Genomic DNA, 20,531 nt, shown 5'->3' with positions numbered 1-20,531 from the left:
GTGAGTAGTGACTATACTGTGTTAACCTATAGACTCGTAGTTATATATACAAAGAATGTGGTATTGCTTTATACGAAAATGGTTGGTAGGATTAACCGCTGAAGATGTTTTTGAATTATAGAAATTTTTTTTTACATAGTAAATTTTTTTTCGTTCTTTCTTTCTTTGCAAAATGATGATGATGATGATGATGGCAAGCTTTCCCCCATGGTTTCTAATCCTTCTTCAACGTTCTTTGTTTCTCGGCATTCTTAACCACTTTCTCATCAACAAACAACCCCTTGCGTCTTCTGATGTTGTTCATATACCTTCTAGCCACGTTTTCTCTTTCGGCAAACTCTCCAAGTTCTTCCAACTCTTCGTCGGTGTGAGGAACCCAAAATGGATCAATGTCCAACACATCGTACCCGTCAAAGACTAATTGCGGCGAAGCAGCACCACTGGTCTTCTTTCTAATGTCCTCACTGAATCCAAACGCTTCAATCACAGGGATCCTCGCCACAATAGTAAAGAACGGCGTACCTTCTTTCATCTCTTCCGAAATGATAGCACCGCCTCGTTTTTGCACCACGGCGTACACTTTACCCAACACCTCGGCTGCAGCTTGAATCTCACAAGTATACATGGCCAAAAACAATCGAGGTGACTTCTGCAACATCCGCTTGTGGATCAAGTCTCGCGCTTGGACAATGATACGACCTGGGTTCACGAGCTTGTCTTCGTTGATTTCATTCTTGACAGCACGCTTCAAAGTGATCATCACCCCTTGCAACGGTTCATTGGCAAGTGGTCCTTCATTAAGAGCAAGCTGTACACCATTAAGGACATTGTTTTCATATTCAAATCGGTGTTGGGGTGGGTCCAAGTTGGAAAGAACGTGTCTGAATTGATTCTGCCCCTTGGCTTCAACGAAAATATTAGCTCCTATACGTTTAGGTCCAAATGCAATAATATGGTTGATAAAGTCACTGGCACCATCGAACCCATAGGTGGGATGTTCGGCTACCACATTGGTAAACTTTTCAAGGAATTCTTGTTTCACTTCTTCAATTTCGTGTTTACTATTGACGATTTCCGAGATTGAATTTTCATGATTAATCAAAAACTGGGTCATTTCCAAAGGTAATGGCGACACTTCAAATTCCAAATCAACAATCTCACCGTCGTCTTCATCTTCATCTTCTTCGCCCAGTTCCTCGTCTTCGTACAACGTACTTATCTTATCACTAACCAACCCTTCTCTGAATGGAATAACCGGTTCCTTAACGGTAACTTCACATCCTGGCGCAAATCTCTCCTCTAAATCCTTAAGACATCTTTCTAAATGTAATTCTCCAGCAACACAAACAATCAACTCACCCGATTCTGAATCAATATACCATTCCAAAACCGGATCAGCACGGCTCAACAAATCCAACCCTTGTTCCAATTTGGCCAATTTTAACGGATTGGTTGGTTCCACCGCAATTTTCATAATTGGCTTATTATGAATCAAAGTGGATGTGGATGCAAAGTTAATGTATGGATATTCGTCATCAACATGGGGCGAACACAAAGTAGCATTCTTAATCACGGCCTGGTCAAGACCAACAACACCGACAATGTTACCCGCGGGGACAGTTTGCATACGTACGAGTTCCCTGCCCATAATCAAAAACAAATCTTTGATTTCAACAGTAGTGATTTGGTCTTGATTGGTTGGATGGCTATTAGGCAAGGCGGGGTCGTATTTTGGTCCAATGACAGTGACTTTCTGGCCAATGGTAAATGAGCCAGAGTAAATTCTCGTGAATCCCACTAATGTTTCATTGGATTCGTGTGTCTCTTCTTCCTCTTCTTCTTCGAAATCCTCCTCTTCGAATTCCCATTCGAATGCATCTTTCTTGGGTTTACTATAGTCCTCGGTGTCCGCTTTTTGGTCGACTGCTAAAGCTGCTGCCTCTGATGCCTTTCTTGCTAATTCTCTAGCGATTCTTGTTCTTTCTTTGATCTCATCGGCAGTTAACTCTCCCTTTGAACTTATGTCCTTGGGTAATTCCTCATTGGGGATCGAAAGTAACTTAGAAACATACGCCAAAGTATGCTTTTCCGGGTTGGAACTATCGCATTCTTTTAACGCTCTGGCAAAATCCACATCGACAAGTTTGGACTTTTCAGCATTGACCGAGCTATAAATGGTTTCCTGTAAGATCTTGTCGATTCTTTCACTCTGTGCTTTAATTGGAGATGGTAAATATTCAATGACTGCTCCAAGCAAGGCATGACTTAAAGGCAACCATTGTGACATGATAAGATTAAGTAAGTTCTTATGATCCTTGGAACGCAAATCACGCGGGGTCACTCTAGCACCCAATTTCTCAATAATCTTTTCCAACTTTTCTTGATTTCTCTCAATGATACAGTTTTCATAAACAGCCCATATCTGTTCAAGAATAAGTGACACAAATAATGGCTTGAGATTAGTACCTTGTTTCAATTTCTTACCAGGGATGATTTTCTTGTTCTTCATATCCAAGTAGAAATCTCCCCAGAGAGTTTTGGAAAGGGCGTTCTGGGAAAAGCCAAGTTTCTTCAGGTAGATCTTGGTGAATGTGTTGATAGAAAAGGCCCATCCATCAATGGCCGATGCAAATATGACATTATTCTTTTCGGGCATGAAATACAAGTCTTCATCACTTTGTTCAATGAATTCCCCAATGGCACCGGCTTCACGCCAATTCATATCATCTTCCAATCTGTCACCGGCGTAAAAGGACCCAATGACGGAGTTGACCTGTTCAATGACCCTCAGAATGTGTTGGTATGCCTCTAATGGAGACAACTTCCATTCGGTGATCAACCTATCGATTTTGTTAACCACAAGAAGCGGTTTAAGTTTGTCAATCCAGCATTGTCTCAACACATTGACGGTCTGGGAACATACTCCTTCGACAACATCAACTAACACCACAGCACCATCACACAATCGCGAAGAGGTGCTGACTTCACTGGAAAAGTCAATGTGGCCCGGTGAATCAATCAAATTGACCAAATGCTCCTTGATTTCGGGATTGTCCTCGCCCTCTTTCATCTTCATGACTTTGAAATATAAACTGATGGCGGATGCCTCCATGGTGATTCCTCGTAACTGTTCGTCCTCTCTGGAGTCCAAGTATCGTACCTTCCCAGCCATACGCTGAGAGATGATTCCGTTGGTAGCCAAGAGGGAATCACTCAATGATGTCTTACCATGGTCTACGTGGGCAAGGATACATATGTTTCTGATACATGATGCGTCCAGCTGGAGCTTGTTTACTGTTTCTGGCGGGATTTTCATGGAGTGTGTGTATGTGTGTGTGTGTATATGTTCAAGAAGGAAGAATTTTGGCAGCACTGACAAATTGCGGACTGAAATATTGCGATGTTTTTTTTTTTTTTGCCTGGCAACAAATCGATGAGATAATACGTACATACTACATAAACATAGTGCACAGTAAAGAAAGGATATAGCATGACTAACTGCCCATTATGTGCAACTCCGTTGAAGTTACATTTATTACAACCTACACTAATGATAATATCTTGCACCTCGCAAGAATGTATCTACCCCTTCAACTTATCTGTGAATCAACTATATGAGAAAAAGCTAATATGGTCAACAGACAATCAAGAGATAATGGCCAAGATGAAACAAAAGTTCAGCGAGACGGAAGTCAACGATAAAATTGCCAACTTCATCACGCATCCCGATACAGACATTCCAAACGAATAAATATTTATTTATGAAATACAAACATGGGCTAGTTCGCTACAAAAATCTATTCCTTAACAGCATTTCCTTCGTATTGTGGGTAACGCATGACATGGACCTTTTCGTATTCTTTGTCGGCACTAGTGTAAATCTTTCTCATGGAAGATTGTTTAAAGTAGTTCTTGAACATCCAGGCGGCACCTAATCCGTACAACACACCACCGACAGCCAAAGCTTGCATAGGAGTAACTTTTACCAAAGCCATTATGATATTTTATATATTAATAATTTGTTAAATTTGTGTATGATAGAGAAAGAAAGAAGGGAGTAGAGCCAAGGGAAGTGAAAATTTGAGGAATTTCCAAAGTTTATATACCCCACTGACGTACCCCATACACTTCAAAAGTTAAATCCACGCAAGCGTGCAGGTTCCTAATTGGCGTAAGGTTTCATGACCCAAGCATTATTTTTCGATTTTTATTGCATGATTTTTTCTTTTTTGCGGCTGCAACAGGCGCAGAAAATTAGCTGATTTTTTCTCAATGCGGTAACAATCTCGGAACTATGGCATGTTTATGATCTCATAATATACTGGTTGAACTTTATCTACGTTAATGTGTAATCAAACAATAAATATTAATAAATATACATGCATAGTACTAGTACATACGTACTCCATCACCGGCATACAATACCGGAAGGAATTGTCCCACAATCAACATGGGAAGATCAAACAAGTCTCGTTTGACAGTCCACACGGAACAAAACTCAATGTAGCGGTCCGAATTATTCTCATTGAATTCGGCATTGTCGGTGTCAAACTTTTCGGGATTCTTCATCAATTTACAACGCGTCACAATTCGCGAATGCAAGTTCCCTACGGCGACTGATTTGAATAATTGGAAATAATTGACGATTGATTCGTCGTCATACATCATCTCGATTATAAATGTCCGTTTCAGAAGAATATCCACGAGATTATAGCCTAGCAAGCTGAGTAGATCATCGGTAATACTAACAATCTCGCCTGTTCTTCTCCAGATTATCGTTGGAGACGAGTTCAACTGGCTCAACTTTTCGTAATCCATTAAACATCGTTGGAAACTCATCTCCAACAAGAGCAAATCCTGCGGCTTAAGTAAAGACTTATGGGCCGAGATGAATGTAGGTCGATAACTGGCAATCACTTTCAAGATGATTAATAAATTCTTGCGCTTTTCTTGTTTTTCTTCGGAGGTCAAGTTCGCCCCCAGAAATCGTTTCTTTAAGAAATACGTGAGCAGATGATATGATTGGGGATAGTCGAAGTTTATCACGCTGTTGCCATAAATATCACTCACAGATTGATATATATGGTGAGTTATTAATGGTGATACATATTCCGTAGATAATGTCTGATTGGATAAAATTTGGTTATTATTGGAATTAAAATTATGCTGTCTCGAATCAAAATTGTTATCCAATAAATTATCTGTCTGGCCTGCCATATTGTTCAAATTATTCAAGCTCAATGACGAATCCTGTGAAAATCCCAAAGCAATAAAGGGTCGAGAATCCTTTAATTTTTGTACAACTTTTTTCCGGGGATGATTTATAGCATCCAAATTGATTCCTTGCATATAGTGATTTGAGGGCGAGATCCCGCTTGTGGTAGTGTGTTCGGATGCACTGGTGTTTGACGGGGAGGGGGAAGCCGGGTGCGAATGGGTGATTATATCCCCAAGCATCAAATACTCCTCATTCAAAAAATTAGAATTAAACATGTCATGTTTGTTGCCATATCGAGGTGATGTCGTCGATGATGAGCCCTGACGTTGTTGTGAAAAGTGTTGTTGTTGTGGATGTGACACTGGTTGCAGCAGTGGACGTAATGACGGATGGAGCGAAGATGTCTCACTCATAGATTCAGAATAGTACAGATTGGAATCAAGTAGTTTATTCAACACATCGTTGGTTGTGTCTAGCATACTGTTTGTGTACTTTGTAGCCTCTACCATTCCGGAAAACATGAGGTTGGTATTACTTGATCGTGAATCAAGCTGACTAATCGGTTGTTCGTCAATCACTGGAATGGGGTTCGTCACATCAGGCAATGCTTCGAGTTGTGGTTGTATCACCGGATCAATCTTTAATGGTATGGTTGAATCAAGAGGTAGTTCGGAATGAGGTTCCGTCAGTTCAGCAGTCGAGCTTGTCGATGGTGTAGTGTTCCTCCTCTTCTTTCTAGGAGTGCTTTTCATAAGATACTTCACGCGCTTTCTCACGATATCAGTACATTGATCACTGATATTCCGCTTGACACAATTCTTGCATGGTCTTTCGTTGGAACACTGGAGATGTTTGGCATGACAGAATGTGCATGCTCGCAGGGCCGGTTTTCGATTCTGTTTTTCTTGTAGTGAGAGTTTCTTTGTCATTCTAGAAGCCTCTGCTTAAACCATTCACTTGTGGTGCCAGTGCTAGTGAATGGAAAAAAAAAGGAAAATGCTGAGGCGGATTAATAATATATAAGCGTTGAAACAGGTTGGTGAAATAATGAGGGAAAAAAAAAGTAATGTTGTGGATGTTTGTGTAAGCGAAATTCTCCACTGCCTTAATTACTACACACTCTACTGTATACACTGAATTTTAAGCGCTGTGTAGGAGAAGGGGAAGGAGGTCGACGCCTTACTTTACCTTACGTTTGAAGTTAGCTTGACTGCTTATTACAAGCTATGGCTGTTAGATACACTAGACCCTTGTTTTATTCTTCCTGTTCAATCACCCTATTCAAGAAATATCTGGGGAAATAAACTACGCAGGAAAAAAAAATTTAGTGTGCGTGACCCGGGATTTGTCGGAATTTTTAGGAGATTCCCTCCACAAATTTCCACCACGACCCTCCCGAGGTTTTCCGGCTGTGCAACCCATCCATATTGTTGTTTGGGAAAGGTCGGGTGGGATATACAAACGGCGTTCAGTGGGTTGCTTTACGTTGTGCTATGTTCCTTGTTGGGTGGGGCGAGGTGGGGTACAGGCATACATTGTACTATTCTTATTAATATGCTCTCAAATGTGCAAATAGTACAAAAAACACAGTTTGTTTGAGTGCTTGCTGCTTTTGTAATTTACAATGACTTTCTGTCTTCTACTTTGCTAACTATTACATTTGCTTTGAGAAACATGCCGATGTGATGTCACCAAAACAAGTAAATCTCGAACGTGGGGATGTTGTTATACCACAAATGCACAGTTAAATGATATCACTGAAGAATGCAGGATCGTGATCGTGATCGTGATCGTGATCGTGATCGCTCTGCCAAGAAACTACTCGCATGAAAGTTCCTGCATTGGACGTGCACATACAACTTGAAAACATAATACAATTATCTACTATAAGCATCACATCCTGACACCAGAACTGATTATTGGCTCACATGGTGACAGTTTGGTTCCACGCGGCTTGAGTGATTAGCTACTATGTGCTACTGGAGTATAGGTGCTAATCTGGTAGCGCTATATCTATCAATTTTTTACACATATGCAAAGCATGCAATTACCATACCAAGCTATAAAATTGTGATGGGCTACACATACAAACAACATGCAACAGAGGCCAATGTATACATCTAGTGCAAACTTGATACATACGTGTTTGTGGGGTGTTTTATTGCAACTCTAAACTAGTGGATCATGGAAATTTCAGCTATGGTCGTAAATTTATTTAGACGCGACAAATACGATGAAATAGTCGCTGAACGAATACTCGAAATGACCTAGTTGGATCTCGCGGGGCTAGTAAGAAGAAGATCGCGCGTTCACCTCAATCAACGTGGTAATTACACGCCTTGATTACAATGGCCTGTCACTTTTGTTTTGACAATTGAAGTTAATTTTCACTTATCAACGGGTGAACACATTCTTATTGGCTGGATATTAACTTCCAGTTCACGTGATGCGCAATGAGGCGGTTAAAAAAAATTTTTTTGTTTAATTAATTTTTTTTTTTTTGTTATCAATGAAAAATTTAAATTAGGTTAAATAAGATCCTGCCGACCTGGACATTGTTACGACTTTTCTTGACGCACTTGCCTGGTATTCGTTTATTCGTACAAACATTCATTACATCTGCATCCTGCAGTTACAACACGACTATTTATTCTGGGCAGTTTACACAAGTAGAGGTAACACTTTGTTTGTTCTCGCATTCAAGACAAGAATCACAAAAAGAAATAACCCCAAAATTAACTAGGAAAAAAAAAAAAGAAAGCAATACAAATTTATACTTTCTCCAAAGGAACCAACCTTTAACTATCACTTCCATTACTGCTACAGTAGTACATATCATTCAGTGCTCTAGAGCACATATCATATAACATAATCACATAATGACATCCCTGCAGACGGTGGACTTTAAGGAAATTGATGTCCGCACTGCCATCAATGCATTATACATGATCTTTTGCACTGCGTTGTTACCCATAGTGGTCATCGGTATTGCCTTTTTCTACTCGGGATTGACCCAGAGAAGATCATCATTAACCATGTTCGCCATACCCATTCTTCTACTACCACTCATATTCATCGACTGGTTCATTTGGGGATATTCCCTTTCATATTCAGCATCAGCAAACCATTTTATCGGCAACTTAAACTTTGCCGTACTTCGTCAATTACGAAACTCAATAACTTTGGTGTTTACCAATACAAGAGGGGAAATTCTCGTTTTGAACCATTTCTTGTTCAACGGGTTCTTTAAAGTTATATGTGCCGCCTTGACCATGCCTGGGTGTATTGCCGAACGAGGCCGGATCATCCCCATGTTGGTATTTCTCTTTTTCTGGTCGGCGATGATTTACAACCCAGTCACATACTGGTTCTGGAACTCTAATGGATGGCTTTCGATAGACTTGGATAATCTTCCCGTGTTGGACTTTGCCGGGGGGAATTGTATTCACATTGTGGGTGGATTCACATGTTTGGCATATTCCTACATCTTGGGACCAAGAAACCCGAAAATCTTGTACAACTATAGAAATATCAATACGGGTCATATCATATTTGGGACATTTTGTATTCTTTCTGGATGGGTGGGATTCATCGCTGGGTGCGACTTTAAGTTTTCGTCAAACTCGTTATACATTATGGTCAACACCTTGTTGGCGGCGTTCTCAGGGAGTATTGTATGGACATCCATTGATTACTTCTTTTCCTCGATTCCCCTTGCTGACACAGCTTCCATAACCGCCAACCCAGAACAACCTGCATATCCTGAACCAATAATCGGAGGATCATCTCCAGAAAGCATAGAATTGAAACGTCTTCATTCGCCACAGTCTTCCCATCGTATTCAACCAGTGATATCACAAACAGGAATATTAAAGAGCCAACGGTATCACGAGACAAAGTCTAATTTTGTCGAGAAACGGAAATTCTCAATGATTTCCTTTTCCTCGGGAATGATCACGGGATTGGTAGTGTTCACCCCAGGCGGAGGCTTCGTTTCGTCGCCTAGTGAATTCTGGAAACCGATAATCTTCGGAGTAGTGGGTGCCATCATTTGCAACCTTTCCACGCGATTAAAGTATTTCTTTGGCATAGATGATGCCTTGGACATTTTCGCCATTCATGGTGTAGCCGGTATTGTTGGGTCGTTACTCACAGGTCTCTTTGCCAATACGCAATACCAATCACAAGGTGGATGGGTGAAACGCCATTGGATCCAATTCGCCTATCAATTACTAGGAATAACCGTGACCTCGGCATATGTGTTTATCCTCACCTGCGTGTTTTTGCTTATCATTGACCGCATTCCTGGTTTGCATTTACGTATTGATAAAAACTTCAATGCCAGGCAGAAACAGCAAAAGACCACCCCAGAACTTCCAATTCACGAATTGGAATCTCAAGTATCCCCTCACGATGTCGCTTCCAACAAGGATTTGTTCTGGGAACAAGTAGAATTGCAAGGTACCGACACCTACGAGTTTAATGGCGAGTACATGATGGATTTTATAGAATTTATTAAGGTGATACGACCTCAGGATTACGAAGATAACGATCAGAGCTTTGACAATATCGATCAGCCCAATTATGAAAATCTCACGGGTTTAGGTGCAGATTATGAAATGCATCCTGAAGGCGTGCATCATCTTACTAAACGGGAATAACGACTAGACTAACGACTTTTTAATACAGACTTTTCTATAATGTTTATTAAACTCTATCCTAATACTCTCATTGTCAATTCGAACACGGCAAATGTGGCACCGTTGGCTGGAGCAGCTCTCAATATGGTTGGAATGAACCCCTTGTAGAACCCCTTGATACCAGTTTTGGCAAACACATCCCTAACCACACTCAAGGAACCTTTATAGTTTGGCTTCGTCAATGAATCAGTTTGCAATTTGGACTTTATAACATCAACGGGGTAAATACCGATCCATAAAGTGTAACCAGACAACCCACCAAATAAACACAATTTCCACGCTGGGATCTCAGCTCTAATCATATTCTTATTATTCTTTAATTCACGACCAATCAAAGCTTCGTAAGTGGCAAAATAGATCCCCAACCCGACTGATTCTCTGAACAAAGTAGGTACCAATCCTCTATATATACCATGACCGAACCCGTTGCTTTGATAAAGCTTCTTGGCACAATCGATAGGGCCATTAAAGGTGGCAGCGCCCGAGGCGCTCCCAGTCTGGGTTTGCAATCTGATACGGATATGTTCAATAGGAGAAGCCAAGAACCCGTTGGCGAACCCAGCCACGGCCCCACATACGAAAAACTGGGACAAGCTCAATGGTTTGCCTTGTAACTTGTCATCGTAATATCGCTTCATGAATTCGTTGACACTGAACTGGACAGAAACACACGCACCGACCCCGACCAAAGGCGTCAATGTTCCTTTATAAAATGCAAATGGTCCTTCATTCTTCACCAACTGTTTAATCACGTCCATGGATCCACTGTACATGCCCTCCGGGGCGGATTGCACTCTGACCTTGACGGTATCAAACGGCTGCCCAACGAGAACTTGGGCAATACCACCCATGGTTCCTCCAAACAAGTCCTTGAGAACTTGGTTGTTGTCGCTAGTAAGTGGAGGTTCTTCTAATTCAATGGTCATTGCTGGTTTAAGGGAGAAATGGACAAGAAACTTGTGTAAAGATCAGAGATAACGACTCTTTAAATTTGGTTTGTAAATTTTTTTTTTTCACTTGGCTCCCCCACTTTGGAACCTAACGGCTTTTCCACTCAAGTGATTGACTCGGGATCATAAACGTTGATCTGACTCCATCATGAACCTTTGTCTCTACAATAACTTAACTTCTTCATTTATTAGAAAAACTATCTATTCATTATTACTCGTATCAGCCCTCATAAACATATTATCAAACGGATTACCCGTCTTGGTTGGCTGAACAGTGGCAAGTGGTGAAGGAGTAGTGGCCATGGATCCAATGGGGCTAATCACCGAATTAGACCCATCTGATTGATTACTCATTGGTCCCATAGGTGTACGCACGGGAGTAGGCCCTGAGCCTCCACTAAATATTGAATTACTCGATATGGTCGAAGCAAGCGTGGGTGGATGCCCTGATCCTGGAGTAAACACATTAGGAACACTATTCACAAGTGATTGTACTTGTTGAATAGTTGGTGGTGGATTAGTAGTACCAGTGGCACCGCTCGATGCTGCTGCTGCCGCTGCTGCCGCTCCTCCTCCTCCTCCACTTGATTCAGGGAGTAACGACTTATAAGCAGACACTTCCAACATATAGGTAACTTCCTTGGCAGTCTTGGTTAAATTAGACATGGATGCACGGATATCATCCAAAATAGGTAAATCCTTAACAATCGCCTTGACAGCAGCCAAGGTTTGCACCATGGTTTTAATAAACTGATTAATATCTTCGGCAAACAACTTCTTGGTGGTTTGTGATGGATTGTTTCTAATCGTAATCAATCGGGTGCTGAGTCGTTTCGTGATTTCTGATGATGACGTACAAAGATTGGTTAATTCTTTAACCCTAGATGCAACGTTAGGTTGAATATCCCCAGGGACATTCTTTAAAAGGGCTTGATTTAATTCAACTAAACTAGTTTGCGCAGTTGCCGTGGCGGTTTCAATAGTAATATAAAGCTTTTCATCCATTTCTTCGGAATTTTCAACTGACATAGCTGAAGGGGTGCTAACAATCTTGGGCTTGGTTGCCTCAGTAGTGGTAACCAATTGACTGACACTTGGAAGCTTAGCTTGAGTTTGTGGTGGCAATTGTTGTTGTTGCTGCTGCTGCTGCTGCTTGGGAACTAGTAACATGTACGCATTATGCAATTCGTTAAATGACCCATAGATGGAAAGATAAAGCATTCTAATAAAACAAACATCAATTTTGTTGACAAAAGTGGAGAAGCTCTCATGCAATAAATTCATCATTGATTTAAATGAAGAAATACAAGTTTGTAATGAAGTCACGATTTGGTCCAAATTATTGCCCATTTCTTCCATGATTTCAAGGTTTTCTACAAGCGAATCAATATTGGCTTTGGTGCTGTACAAGAAAGATACCATTTTCATGGTTATCTTCTTATCGGAACAAAATCCTGTGAATCTTCTAATTGAAGAATGCAACTCGCTAAATGAAAATAAAACCTTCCGAGAAACTTTAATAACCGTGGAACTGTATTGTTTCTTTTGCGATGGTGTACGAACGGGAGAACTTCCTTCGCTACTGGCAACTGGTAAACCATTCTTTGGGACATGACTCAAAGAAATTGATGGCTTGATACTTTCAGTGCTTGGCTTTTCTGGAATTGGAATAATCTTTGGTTGGCTAACTTCTTTTGTAGCTGTAGATGCAGCAGTAGTCAGGGTTTCAAACTCATCAAGTGGTTGTTCTTGCAATGTAGACAATCTTCTGAAATAAGCACTTGACTTGTGTTCAGTATCCACACTGGCACTATTTTCTAATATCCTATCTATTTCCTTAAGGGTATTAGATCTTGATCTTGATGGTCGGACAGAACTTGGAGGGGTTAATGCAGATTTAGGGGTGGTATGAGAAGGGGAATTTAATGCTGAATTCAATGACTGGGCTGCAGAAGTGGCTCCCATCAGTGATGCTTCCATCGAGGTTTGAACCTTGAGCTGAGGAGGACTGCTGGGGAAATGCGTTTCAATTGCTGATGCAGAATGGGGGATTCCACTAGTGAGAAAATCGGCTGGATTGAATTGTAAGGTGGTATGAACGTTAGAGTTGTCATCAAGGGTATTATTAACGATTTTCGACCCGTTTGACTCGTCTGACTTTTTGATAATTAAACCCATTCGTCTCGATGCTTTTGAACTTTTGGCTTTGGTTCCTTCGGATACACTTTGTGATCTTCTGATGCTGGGTGGGGTGACATAAGGTGGTAAAGGTTGTTGTTCACCTAAAAGCTGTTGCTGTTGTTGTTGCTGCTGCTGTTGCTGCTGCTGCAGTTGTTCCTCATACAGTCTTCTTGATTCTTTTAGTATTCCCTCGTCGATTTTCTGATAAAGCACGGCTCGATTAGCAAGAAGGAAACTCTTTAATTCCGAAACCCAATCTAAATCTGACTTTTGTTTCTGAAATGCTCTAATCATGTCATTTGATGGCAATATCAACGGATTGTTTGCTACTTCGATCAAATTCAAATGCGGGAGGTTGCCAAGAGTAGGGGAAAGATACTTGAACTTGTTATCCTTTATTGACAATACTTTTAAATTTATTAATTCTGAAACTGATTCGGGCAACATTGATAATTTGTTGGAAGATAAATCCAACACTTCCAACTGTTTAAAATATTTGTGAAAATAGTCATTGGGGATGTTTGATATAGAATTATGGTGTAAATCCAAGTATTTCAAAGACGGGCTAATTTTCGAGAAATTAGACGGCAATTCACTGAAATGGTTGTTTTCCAACGAGAGCTTCTCAACCACCAACGGTGGATCAAACGAGTGAATAAATTCAAAAATGCAATCAACAACATCATTAAAGTTCAAAGTGGTATTGGTATTGGCATTCAAGCCATTCAATCGTATAGTTTGATTCTGGTCAATCAGCTCTAGTTGATCTCGCAATGTAGCTAATATTGCTGATTTGTTCATTTGCATGGTGGGAACTGCGTAGATGTATTTCTATCTCATATGATTTACTATGTGTGATGATGGTGTTATATTGCTAATGGTGTAAATGGTTGTCTGGATTTAATGCAAGGGAGTTATCTATCCCGACAAAGCGAATCAAATTCTATAAAGTTGTGAATGAATAATTAGTAGATGTACAATGTATTACCCAGGCTATTTAGGATTGGAAACGACGTTTGTGTGTGAAATATCTATTGGATTGAGTTGTTGCTACAAAACGTAAACTTTACAAATCAAAGGCGATACGAAAAAGGCAGGATAAAAAAAATTACATGGTAAAAAAAAAAAAAAAAATTGTCGTAAATTTCTAAGCACGTGACTAGCCCCTATACACTAAAGTTTGGCAACCAAACGAACTACACAGTCATACCCTTGGCGATAGCGTCGGTTCTTTCTTGCCAGACAGTCTTACCGGAACAGCTGCATACTTGTTTATCGTTTTCCCAAGCACCAGCAGATCTAGCGATAACGCCGACTAACGAATCGGAACTGACTTTGTCTTGCAACTTGGACAACACTACACTTCTGCCAATCAATTCATTGACGTTCAACTTTGCATGAAGAAACTCTTGTCCAGAGTATAATTCTTCATCACCAGTGTGAATAGTGGCACCTAGGGAGTTAATAGTGGTGTCTAAAGTAGAAGGCTTACTTAATTCCACTGGATCCAAATTATAGAATGTTTCTCCCGTTGAGAGAGCACCTTTCGATAAATCTCCTGAGGTTCTAATCGATGGGTAGTATGTTCCCTTGGGTAATCCATTGACGGTCAAGTCTATGAAAAGGTCATTTGGTGAAACCCCGACAATTCTAGCTAATCCCTTGACTGGTTGTTTGATATCCTTAGGGTCAAATGATTCTAAAATGCACACAGCGGCAGAGTCTGGCTTTCCGGTACCTCTGATAATTGCATCTTTCCCGGTAGCCTGAATTGCTCTTACAATTGCACTTGGTGGGATGGTACCTTCAGTAGTGACAAGGTTCTTTTTTAAGTCGATATCAAACTTTTGAATTCCATCTACTCGTTTAAGTGCATTGGCGACGGACTCGACGCAATCATTGCACTCCATAGGAACTGCAAACACAATTTCAAATCCTACTGTCATTTTCGTGGTGGTGGTGGTGGTGGTGGTGAATGGAAAAGTGTATTAGTAATTCAAATTCGGGGATTGAAAATTGATATATAAAAAAAAAAATCGGAAGATCGCGTGGTTGCCACAATGACAATCAACAAAGCAACATCCGACAGACAAATTGCAAAATTCGCAACAAATTGTCTACAAAATTCGACAGACAAATATTTTTAAATTGCTCTAACATAATCTAAGTAGAATTGAAGTAAGTAAAGTAATATAAATATATACTTAGAAAGACATACAATAACAATACAACCCTAGATTCTCAAGGTACTGATTCTGCGGGTATTAACAGGCGTTTCCTCTTCAGCAACTTGCTTGGTACACACCCAAGTAGACGCATACATGTTGATTCTATCAATACTCTCACCACTAAGTCTAATGGCAGCAGCTTCACATTTGAAACCCATGGATTCAAATGTCTTGATATACCACGGATGAGTAGCAGCAGATCTCAACATCACTCTACCACCATTGACAAGACAATTCTTGACAGCGGTAATTTCGTTAATGGCATCTTGACCTTCAGGATCAAACCAATCCATGTGGTCCATGATAATAGCAATTGAAATGGACTTTTGACTCAAACGAGAGAAAACATCGTTAAGAGTGTCAGTATGTAATCTGATATTATCAATTGGAATTTCCTTGGTAATAGCATTTGGAGAAGTTAACTTCTTGTATCCCTTAACAGTAAGATAATCAGGACAGTTGGACTTGATGTACTTACCCATAAGACACAAGTAGTAAAAGTAGTTATCCTTGGAGATTAAACTCCTCTTTAAAAGTGGATCCAAAGTGTCAATAACATATTTAATAACGGAAGGACCCATCAACTTGGCCTGATTAGCTGGAACACCCAATGCCTTCCACAAAAATAATGGGTTACCAACCATCAAAGAAGCAACAATAGGGTTGAATAAAGCTGGCTTAAGCTTATCATTCCAGATTTCCAATTGTTCCTTCATGGTGTTACAATGACAAAGTTCAGTAACATACTTGGAAACACGACAAACTTTAAACACATAACGACATAATCTAAGTGCCCATCTGGTAGAACCAGTATCATAAAGACCTCTTCCAGAGAAAGTCTTTGGACCCTTGTCCATCCAATATTGGAAAGCTTGAGACGACATGTGTGGGGATAATTGATCAATCAAAATATCTTGGAAGTTTTCAATCTTACCTTCACCAAACATTTGCCAAACTTGTTCTTGTTCAAGACATCTAAGTGAGGCCAACTTCAATTCTAACAAATGGTTTTGACATGGGTTCAAGTCAACAGCATGGATTCTCTTTGGTGGATCAGGTAAAGTGGCATAACTCAAAATGTTGTCACCAGCAGAAGTGATAGCCAAAACAGTATCATCACGCGAGAATTTCAAAATATTGTTATCTTCTCTTGGGTCTTCCCAGGTGAATGCATAGATATATTGGTTCTTGAATTGTTCATATAAGTGATGTAACTCGTCAAAGTAAACTCTCCAAACTTCCTTTTGATAGTAAATTGAAGGGAATGGCAAGTTCTTTTGTAAATTAGTTAATGCAGCTTCATGACCTTTGGAAACGGGAATATCAGATTGAGCAACTGGACTAGTAGATGGTGCCAAGTAAGGAGATTCAGTAGCTAAGCAGTTCAATCGGTTTAAAATTGAATGAGCCTTGGATTTGTCACACCCAATCCAGATATAGTATGGAATTCTGCCCAAAGTTGTGTTCTTGGCATTCAAAGACTTGACAGTACCGAATTTGTATTCCAAATAGTTTCTTCTAGCAGAATCCAAAAACACTTTATCAGCTTCAAACCAAATTCTCCAAAAGTTTCTTGAAACCCAGGAGATATCTCTGTTAACTAATCCACCCAATGTGTTGATCCTACCCATGGAGGTATCGTGACTTTGAATACCAAAATCGACAGTAGCAATAATACCTTCCTTGTCTAACTTGGAAACAGCGTTATCAACAGCAGCATTGAAAGTTGGTATCATAGACAAGGAGTACGAAAAGGTGATCAAATCAGCAGTTTTGTAGTCAATTTCGAAATCACAAGCATCAGCAACTAAAACATGAACATTTTTCCATTGATGGGCAGCAAATCTATTTCTGGCAACTTCACATAACGAAGGAGAAAGGTCGACCAAGTAAACAGCCTTGAAGTTCTTGGAAATACTACTGATTTTGTCCATGAACTCAATATTGGAACCAGTGCCACCACCAATGTCAATCCATACGAGATCTTTCTTCTTTTGCAAGTGAGAAATGGCCAATCTAAGACATTCTTTTCTTCCCTTCAACAATACTTCTCTGGTGGTATCGTAAATGTGAGCTTGGTTTTTGTAGAACAATTCAAGCGAATGTTGTTGATTCTTGTTACCGCTTTTGACGGTTTTCTTTTGAATTAAAGGCTTAACAAAGCAAGCCCAACAAAATACAAGGATTGAGTGGAAGGTTTTGCTTAACTTGGTGCTAACATAAAGCAAACCACATACGATCGAGATTGAAGTCAAGACGTAAGTTTTGGAAATGTCCGTGGGGAGGACATCAACAATAAAATCAGTCATTTGTTGTAGGATGTTGAATCAATTGGAAATTTTAACAAGTTCAAATTTGTTGAAATTTGCAACCAAAGCAAAGAAGAAGGAAAGAAGAGATTAAAAGAGAATTAAGAACAGACAAGGTGGTATTTATATTTCGTGTCCGGATTGATTGAGAAATATTTTTCACGTTTACCGGACGTGTCATTTCTCGTTGTCATTGGTTGTCGTTGTGTTGGGTATCTCACATTCCTGTTTACTCATCTGGGCATAATTGTTTTAGGCAAAATAAAGTTTGAAAAAAAAATAAATCAGGACCCACGAGTGCAAAGTTGTGCCCTAAACGTGGTATCTTTTTTTTTTTTGGTACTACAAATTCACCCCGCCACTACGCACAGTGTGCATTTTGGCTGTAAAAAAAAAATTGTTGGAATCTGACTAAAAAAAGCTGATGGTCGTCCCCAGGTCTAAATTTCAAAACAAAGGAATTGGCGCACATATTTGACACACAATCACACGTTGTTTGGTTAAACACGAGTATAAACGCTTGGTATTTTTTAATCTTTCCAATTGTAATTAAACCGTTTTGGAACTGATAACCGGGATAAAAAATCACATGCAATTGCAATTATGCAGTTAAGAAATCTGTTGGATTTTTAAATGTACCTGCAGCAACTACCAACACTTACATTGTCGAGTAAGCCAATTTGTATAACAATTGACGATGATGAAATTAAGTATTAGCTACATTGTAAACAAATGACAACGTTTTTACTTCTTGATGGAACCGTGTTACTATGGAAAAATTTCTATAATTTTATTGAATGCAAAAAAAAAAATTTGTTCTAAAAATTATACTCTATATTTCTCAACCAATTCAGGTTCTTCATCCTCTAGTCTTCTCAATAAATAATCAATCTCCACTTTCTTGGTCAATGGGATGATCCAATCTTTATAGATCTTGGCAATGACCTTGGGATCTACTTTACTTTGGGGTTTCTGACTATACTTTAATGAAGGATCAGTACCATAACTTTCACCCTTGGTGACCAATCTTTCCAAAATCTTTTGTTCCACGGCACTATTGGTAATGGAATCTTCAATACCTTTGACATCCTTGTTCAAAATCAATTTTATATAGCCGGGCTTATCACTTTGATATTTAGCCTCCGCCACAAATTTCCCGAAATGAATTCTACGCGAAATTGCTTGCAAGGTTTCGATATCACAAGTTGACACCGATCCTAAATTTTCAGTTTGGTCTCCGACTTTACAACTCACTTGAGGTACAATTTCTTTGACATAAAATTCCATAATTTCTGCGTTAACATTAATTTCATCAGAATAATTAGCCAAGATCTTGGGGTAATTGATTGGGGGTAAGATTGGTGGTAAAATAATGTCAGGGAAAAATGGGATTTCATCGGGTGCTTCATATCTTCTGATTTGAGAATGAGCAATCTCCATTTGTTGAAGAGCCCAGTCCAAGAATGTTCCATCGAAATTTGGAATATTGAATTTGTTCTTTTCGTACACTGATGGAGAACTGTAGAATTGAGATCTTTCAATAAGATCAAACACAATGGTGTCTTCCATTCTCACCAATGCTTGACGAATGTTGGCCAAGTCAAGCACAGTCTCTGGTTTCATAAAATCCATGGTTAGCACTAAGTTGGTGTATGTCGGATAGTACTTTTTGACAGATGACACATAGAAATTCTACCTGAGTTTTTTTTTTTCATGCTCGTCGGTGGTTGCCCCGCAGAGCCAGAATAGGAAAGAAGTAACCGGTAGCGGCGGTGCGGTATTACACAATTTACAAAAATTGTTAGCATGCAATAATAAATATATATATATATAGATGTATGTGTATGTGTGTGTTCTAACCATATTAATATAATCTAGTCAGCTGCTTTATCCCATTGTCCCACTCTTTTCTTGGCATACTTTACAAGCAACTCTTTGTCATTAGGTTCTGGTTCAGTATCCTCGTCATATTTCTTCAGTTTGAGTGAAGTCCTTCTAGATACCAAAAATCTCCTGAGTCCATCAGCTTCACTGTTTCCTTGACCAAAATTGTCAGAATGTTCGTTAAGATCATGCATTGATTTCAAGGTCCGCTTCTGGCTATCTAACAACATTTCATTGGTCCGATTATAAGTATTCACAATCTGCAATGCAAATCCCAATGCTCCAAATGCAATGACTCCAGCCAAGATCTTATACTTGTTCTTTTCAAATTCTTCCTTGGTTGGGGGCTCTCGTTTGTATTTCATACGGTAATAATCTTCCCAGGTTCCTGCCTGCCAGAATTCTTCATTGTTTTGAAAATCATATTGTCTTCTCTGGGCATTGGCAGCACGATAAGCTTCAAAATGTTCCTTAGTGTACCCATGTTGAGCTGGGCCATATGTTGGACCACGAGTTCTCGCAGTTTGATACCGCGAATAGGCAACTCTACGTCGCGGATCTTTAAGCAAGTCATACGCTTGTTGGATCTGATCAAACCTGCGTCGTTTCTCTTCTGCAGAAAGTTCTTCCCCCTTTTCATGAATCGTAAGACTAGTATCAGGGTGGTATAACTTCACATACGCCAAGTAATGTCTCTTGATATGCCGCTTTAATTCTAATTGGGGCATTCCCATGTCCTTCTGCTTGAGGTTGAAAATCTCAAACGGAGTAGGGTCTTTTGAGGTGGGCCAATCATGAAGATCTAACCGTCTGTGATGGTTTATATGAGATTTATGATGGTGGGGATCTTGTTGTGGGGTTGGATGTGCATGGGCATGTCTATAGAAAAGTAGTGATGCGGATTGAACGGCATAATTACTCCGGCAAAGAGTGTTTCTAACTGTGACTGCAAACATGGAGAACCCTGGAGAAGATCATACAATACAATAGTGTATCAAACTTGGTGGTAATTTTTCTGTGCGCGAGCTAATTTAATCCCGCCTGCGGAGTTTGAATTTTTT

General features: G+C 39.8%; 10 protein-coding genes across 10 annotated transcripts; 1 reads left to right on the top strand and 9 right to left on the bottom strand. All coding sequences in view use genetic code 12, as the record gives it.

The window, feature by feature from the left end:
* Positions 1 to 214: 214 nt before the first annotated feature.
* Positions 215 to 3,316, bottom strand: RIA1 (GTPase; the record flags this gene model as incomplete). The annotated part of the gene is made up of 1 exon (XM_007372508.1): positions 215 to 3,316. The coding sequence occupies one exon, from the start codon at positions 3,314 to 3,316 to the stop codon at positions 215 to 217; it is 3,102 nt and encodes a 1,033-aa protein (XP_007372570.1).
* A 140-nt stretch (positions 3,317 to 3,456) lies between these two features.
* SPAPADRAFT_58356 (uncharacterized protein) lies at positions 3,457 to 4,039 on the bottom strand (the record flags this gene model as incomplete). Its single annotated transcript, XM_007372507.1, has 1 exon — positions 3,457 to 4,039. One exon carries the CDS (start codon positions 3,993 to 3,995, stop codon positions 3,798 to 3,800), a length of 198 nt encoding a protein of 65 aa, XP_007372569.1.
* Positions 4,040 to 4,389: 350 nt separating this feature from the next.
* Positions 4,390 to 6,147, bottom strand: ZCF23 (Zcf23p; the record flags this gene model as incomplete). The annotated part of the gene is made up of 1 exon (XM_007372506.1): positions 4,390 to 6,147. One exon carries the CDS (start codon positions 6,145 to 6,147, stop codon positions 4,390 to 4,392), a length of 1,758 nt encoding a protein of 585 aa, XP_007372568.1.
* A 1,950-nt stretch (positions 6,148 to 8,097) lies between these two features.
* SPAPADRAFT_48191 (uncharacterized protein) lies at positions 8,098 to 9,879 on the top strand (the record flags this gene model as incomplete). The annotated part of the gene is made up of 1 exon (XM_007372505.1): positions 8,098 to 9,879. The coding sequence occupies one exon, from the start codon at positions 8,098 to 8,100 to the stop codon at positions 9,877 to 9,879; it is 1,782 nt and encodes a 593-aa protein (XP_007372567.1).
* A 53-nt stretch (positions 9,880 to 9,932) lies between these two features.
* Positions 9,933 to 10,844, bottom strand: YMC1 (organic acid transporter; the record flags this gene model as incomplete). The annotated part of the gene is made up of 1 exon (XM_007372504.1): positions 9,933 to 10,844. One exon carries the CDS (start codon positions 10,842 to 10,844, stop codon positions 9,933 to 9,935), a length of 912 nt encoding a protein of 303 aa, XP_007372566.1.
* Positions 10,845 to 11,069: 225 nt separating this feature from the next.
* On the bottom strand, positions 11,070 to 13,856 carry SOG2 (Sog2p; the record flags this gene model as incomplete). Its single annotated transcript, XM_007372503.1, has 1 exon — positions 11,070 to 13,856. One exon carries the CDS (start codon positions 13,854 to 13,856, stop codon positions 11,070 to 11,072), a length of 2,787 nt encoding a protein of 928 aa, XP_007372565.1.
* Positions 13,857 to 14,185: 329 nt separating this feature from the next.
* CCS1 (copper chaperone) lies at positions 14,186 to 15,040 on the bottom strand (the record flags this gene model as incomplete). Its single annotated transcript, XM_007372502.1, has 1 exon — positions 14,186 to 15,040. One exon carries the CDS (start codon positions 14,993 to 14,995, stop codon positions 14,246 to 14,248), a length of 750 nt encoding a protein of 249 aa, XP_007372564.1.
* Positions 15,041 to 15,282: 242 nt separating this feature from the next.
* Positions 15,283 to 17,586, bottom strand: BTA1 (Bta1p; the record flags this gene model as incomplete). The annotated part of the gene is made up of 1 exon (XM_007372501.1): positions 15,283 to 17,586. One exon carries the CDS (start codon positions 17,584 to 17,586, stop codon positions 15,283 to 15,285), a length of 2,304 nt encoding a protein of 767 aa, XP_007372563.1.
* Positions 17,587 to 17,936: 350 nt separating this feature from the next.
* Positions 17,937 to 19,250, bottom strand: ARO7 (chorismate mutase; the record flags this gene model as incomplete). The annotated part of the gene is made up of 1 exon (XM_007372500.1): positions 17,937 to 19,250. One exon carries the CDS (start codon positions 19,216 to 19,218, stop codon positions 18,412 to 18,414), a length of 807 nt encoding a protein of 268 aa, XP_007372562.1.
* A 128-nt stretch (positions 19,251 to 19,378) lies between these two features.
* On the bottom strand, positions 19,379 to 20,458 carry SPAPADRAFT_58335 (uncharacterized protein; the record flags this gene model as incomplete). Its single annotated transcript, XM_007372499.1, has 1 exon — positions 19,379 to 20,458. The coding sequence occupies one exon, from the start codon at positions 20,424 to 20,426 to the stop codon at positions 19,461 to 19,463; it is 966 nt and encodes a 321-aa protein (XP_007372561.1).
* Between the last annotated feature and the right edge of the window lie 73 nt (positions 20,459 to 20,531).

This window comes from Spathaspora passalidarum (genome assembly GCF_000223485.1).
Source record: "Spathaspora passalidarum NRRL Y-27907 unplaced genomic scaffold SPAPAscaffold_1, whole genome shotgun sequence".
In the NCBI taxonomy this organism is placed as follows: Eukaryota; Fungi; Ascomycota; class Pichiomycetes; order Serinales; family Debaryomycetaceae; genus Spathaspora; species Spathaspora passalidarum.
The sequence above is the reverse complement of the archived record's forward strand: the minus strand, read 5'-3'. Positions and strand labels throughout refer to the sequence as shown.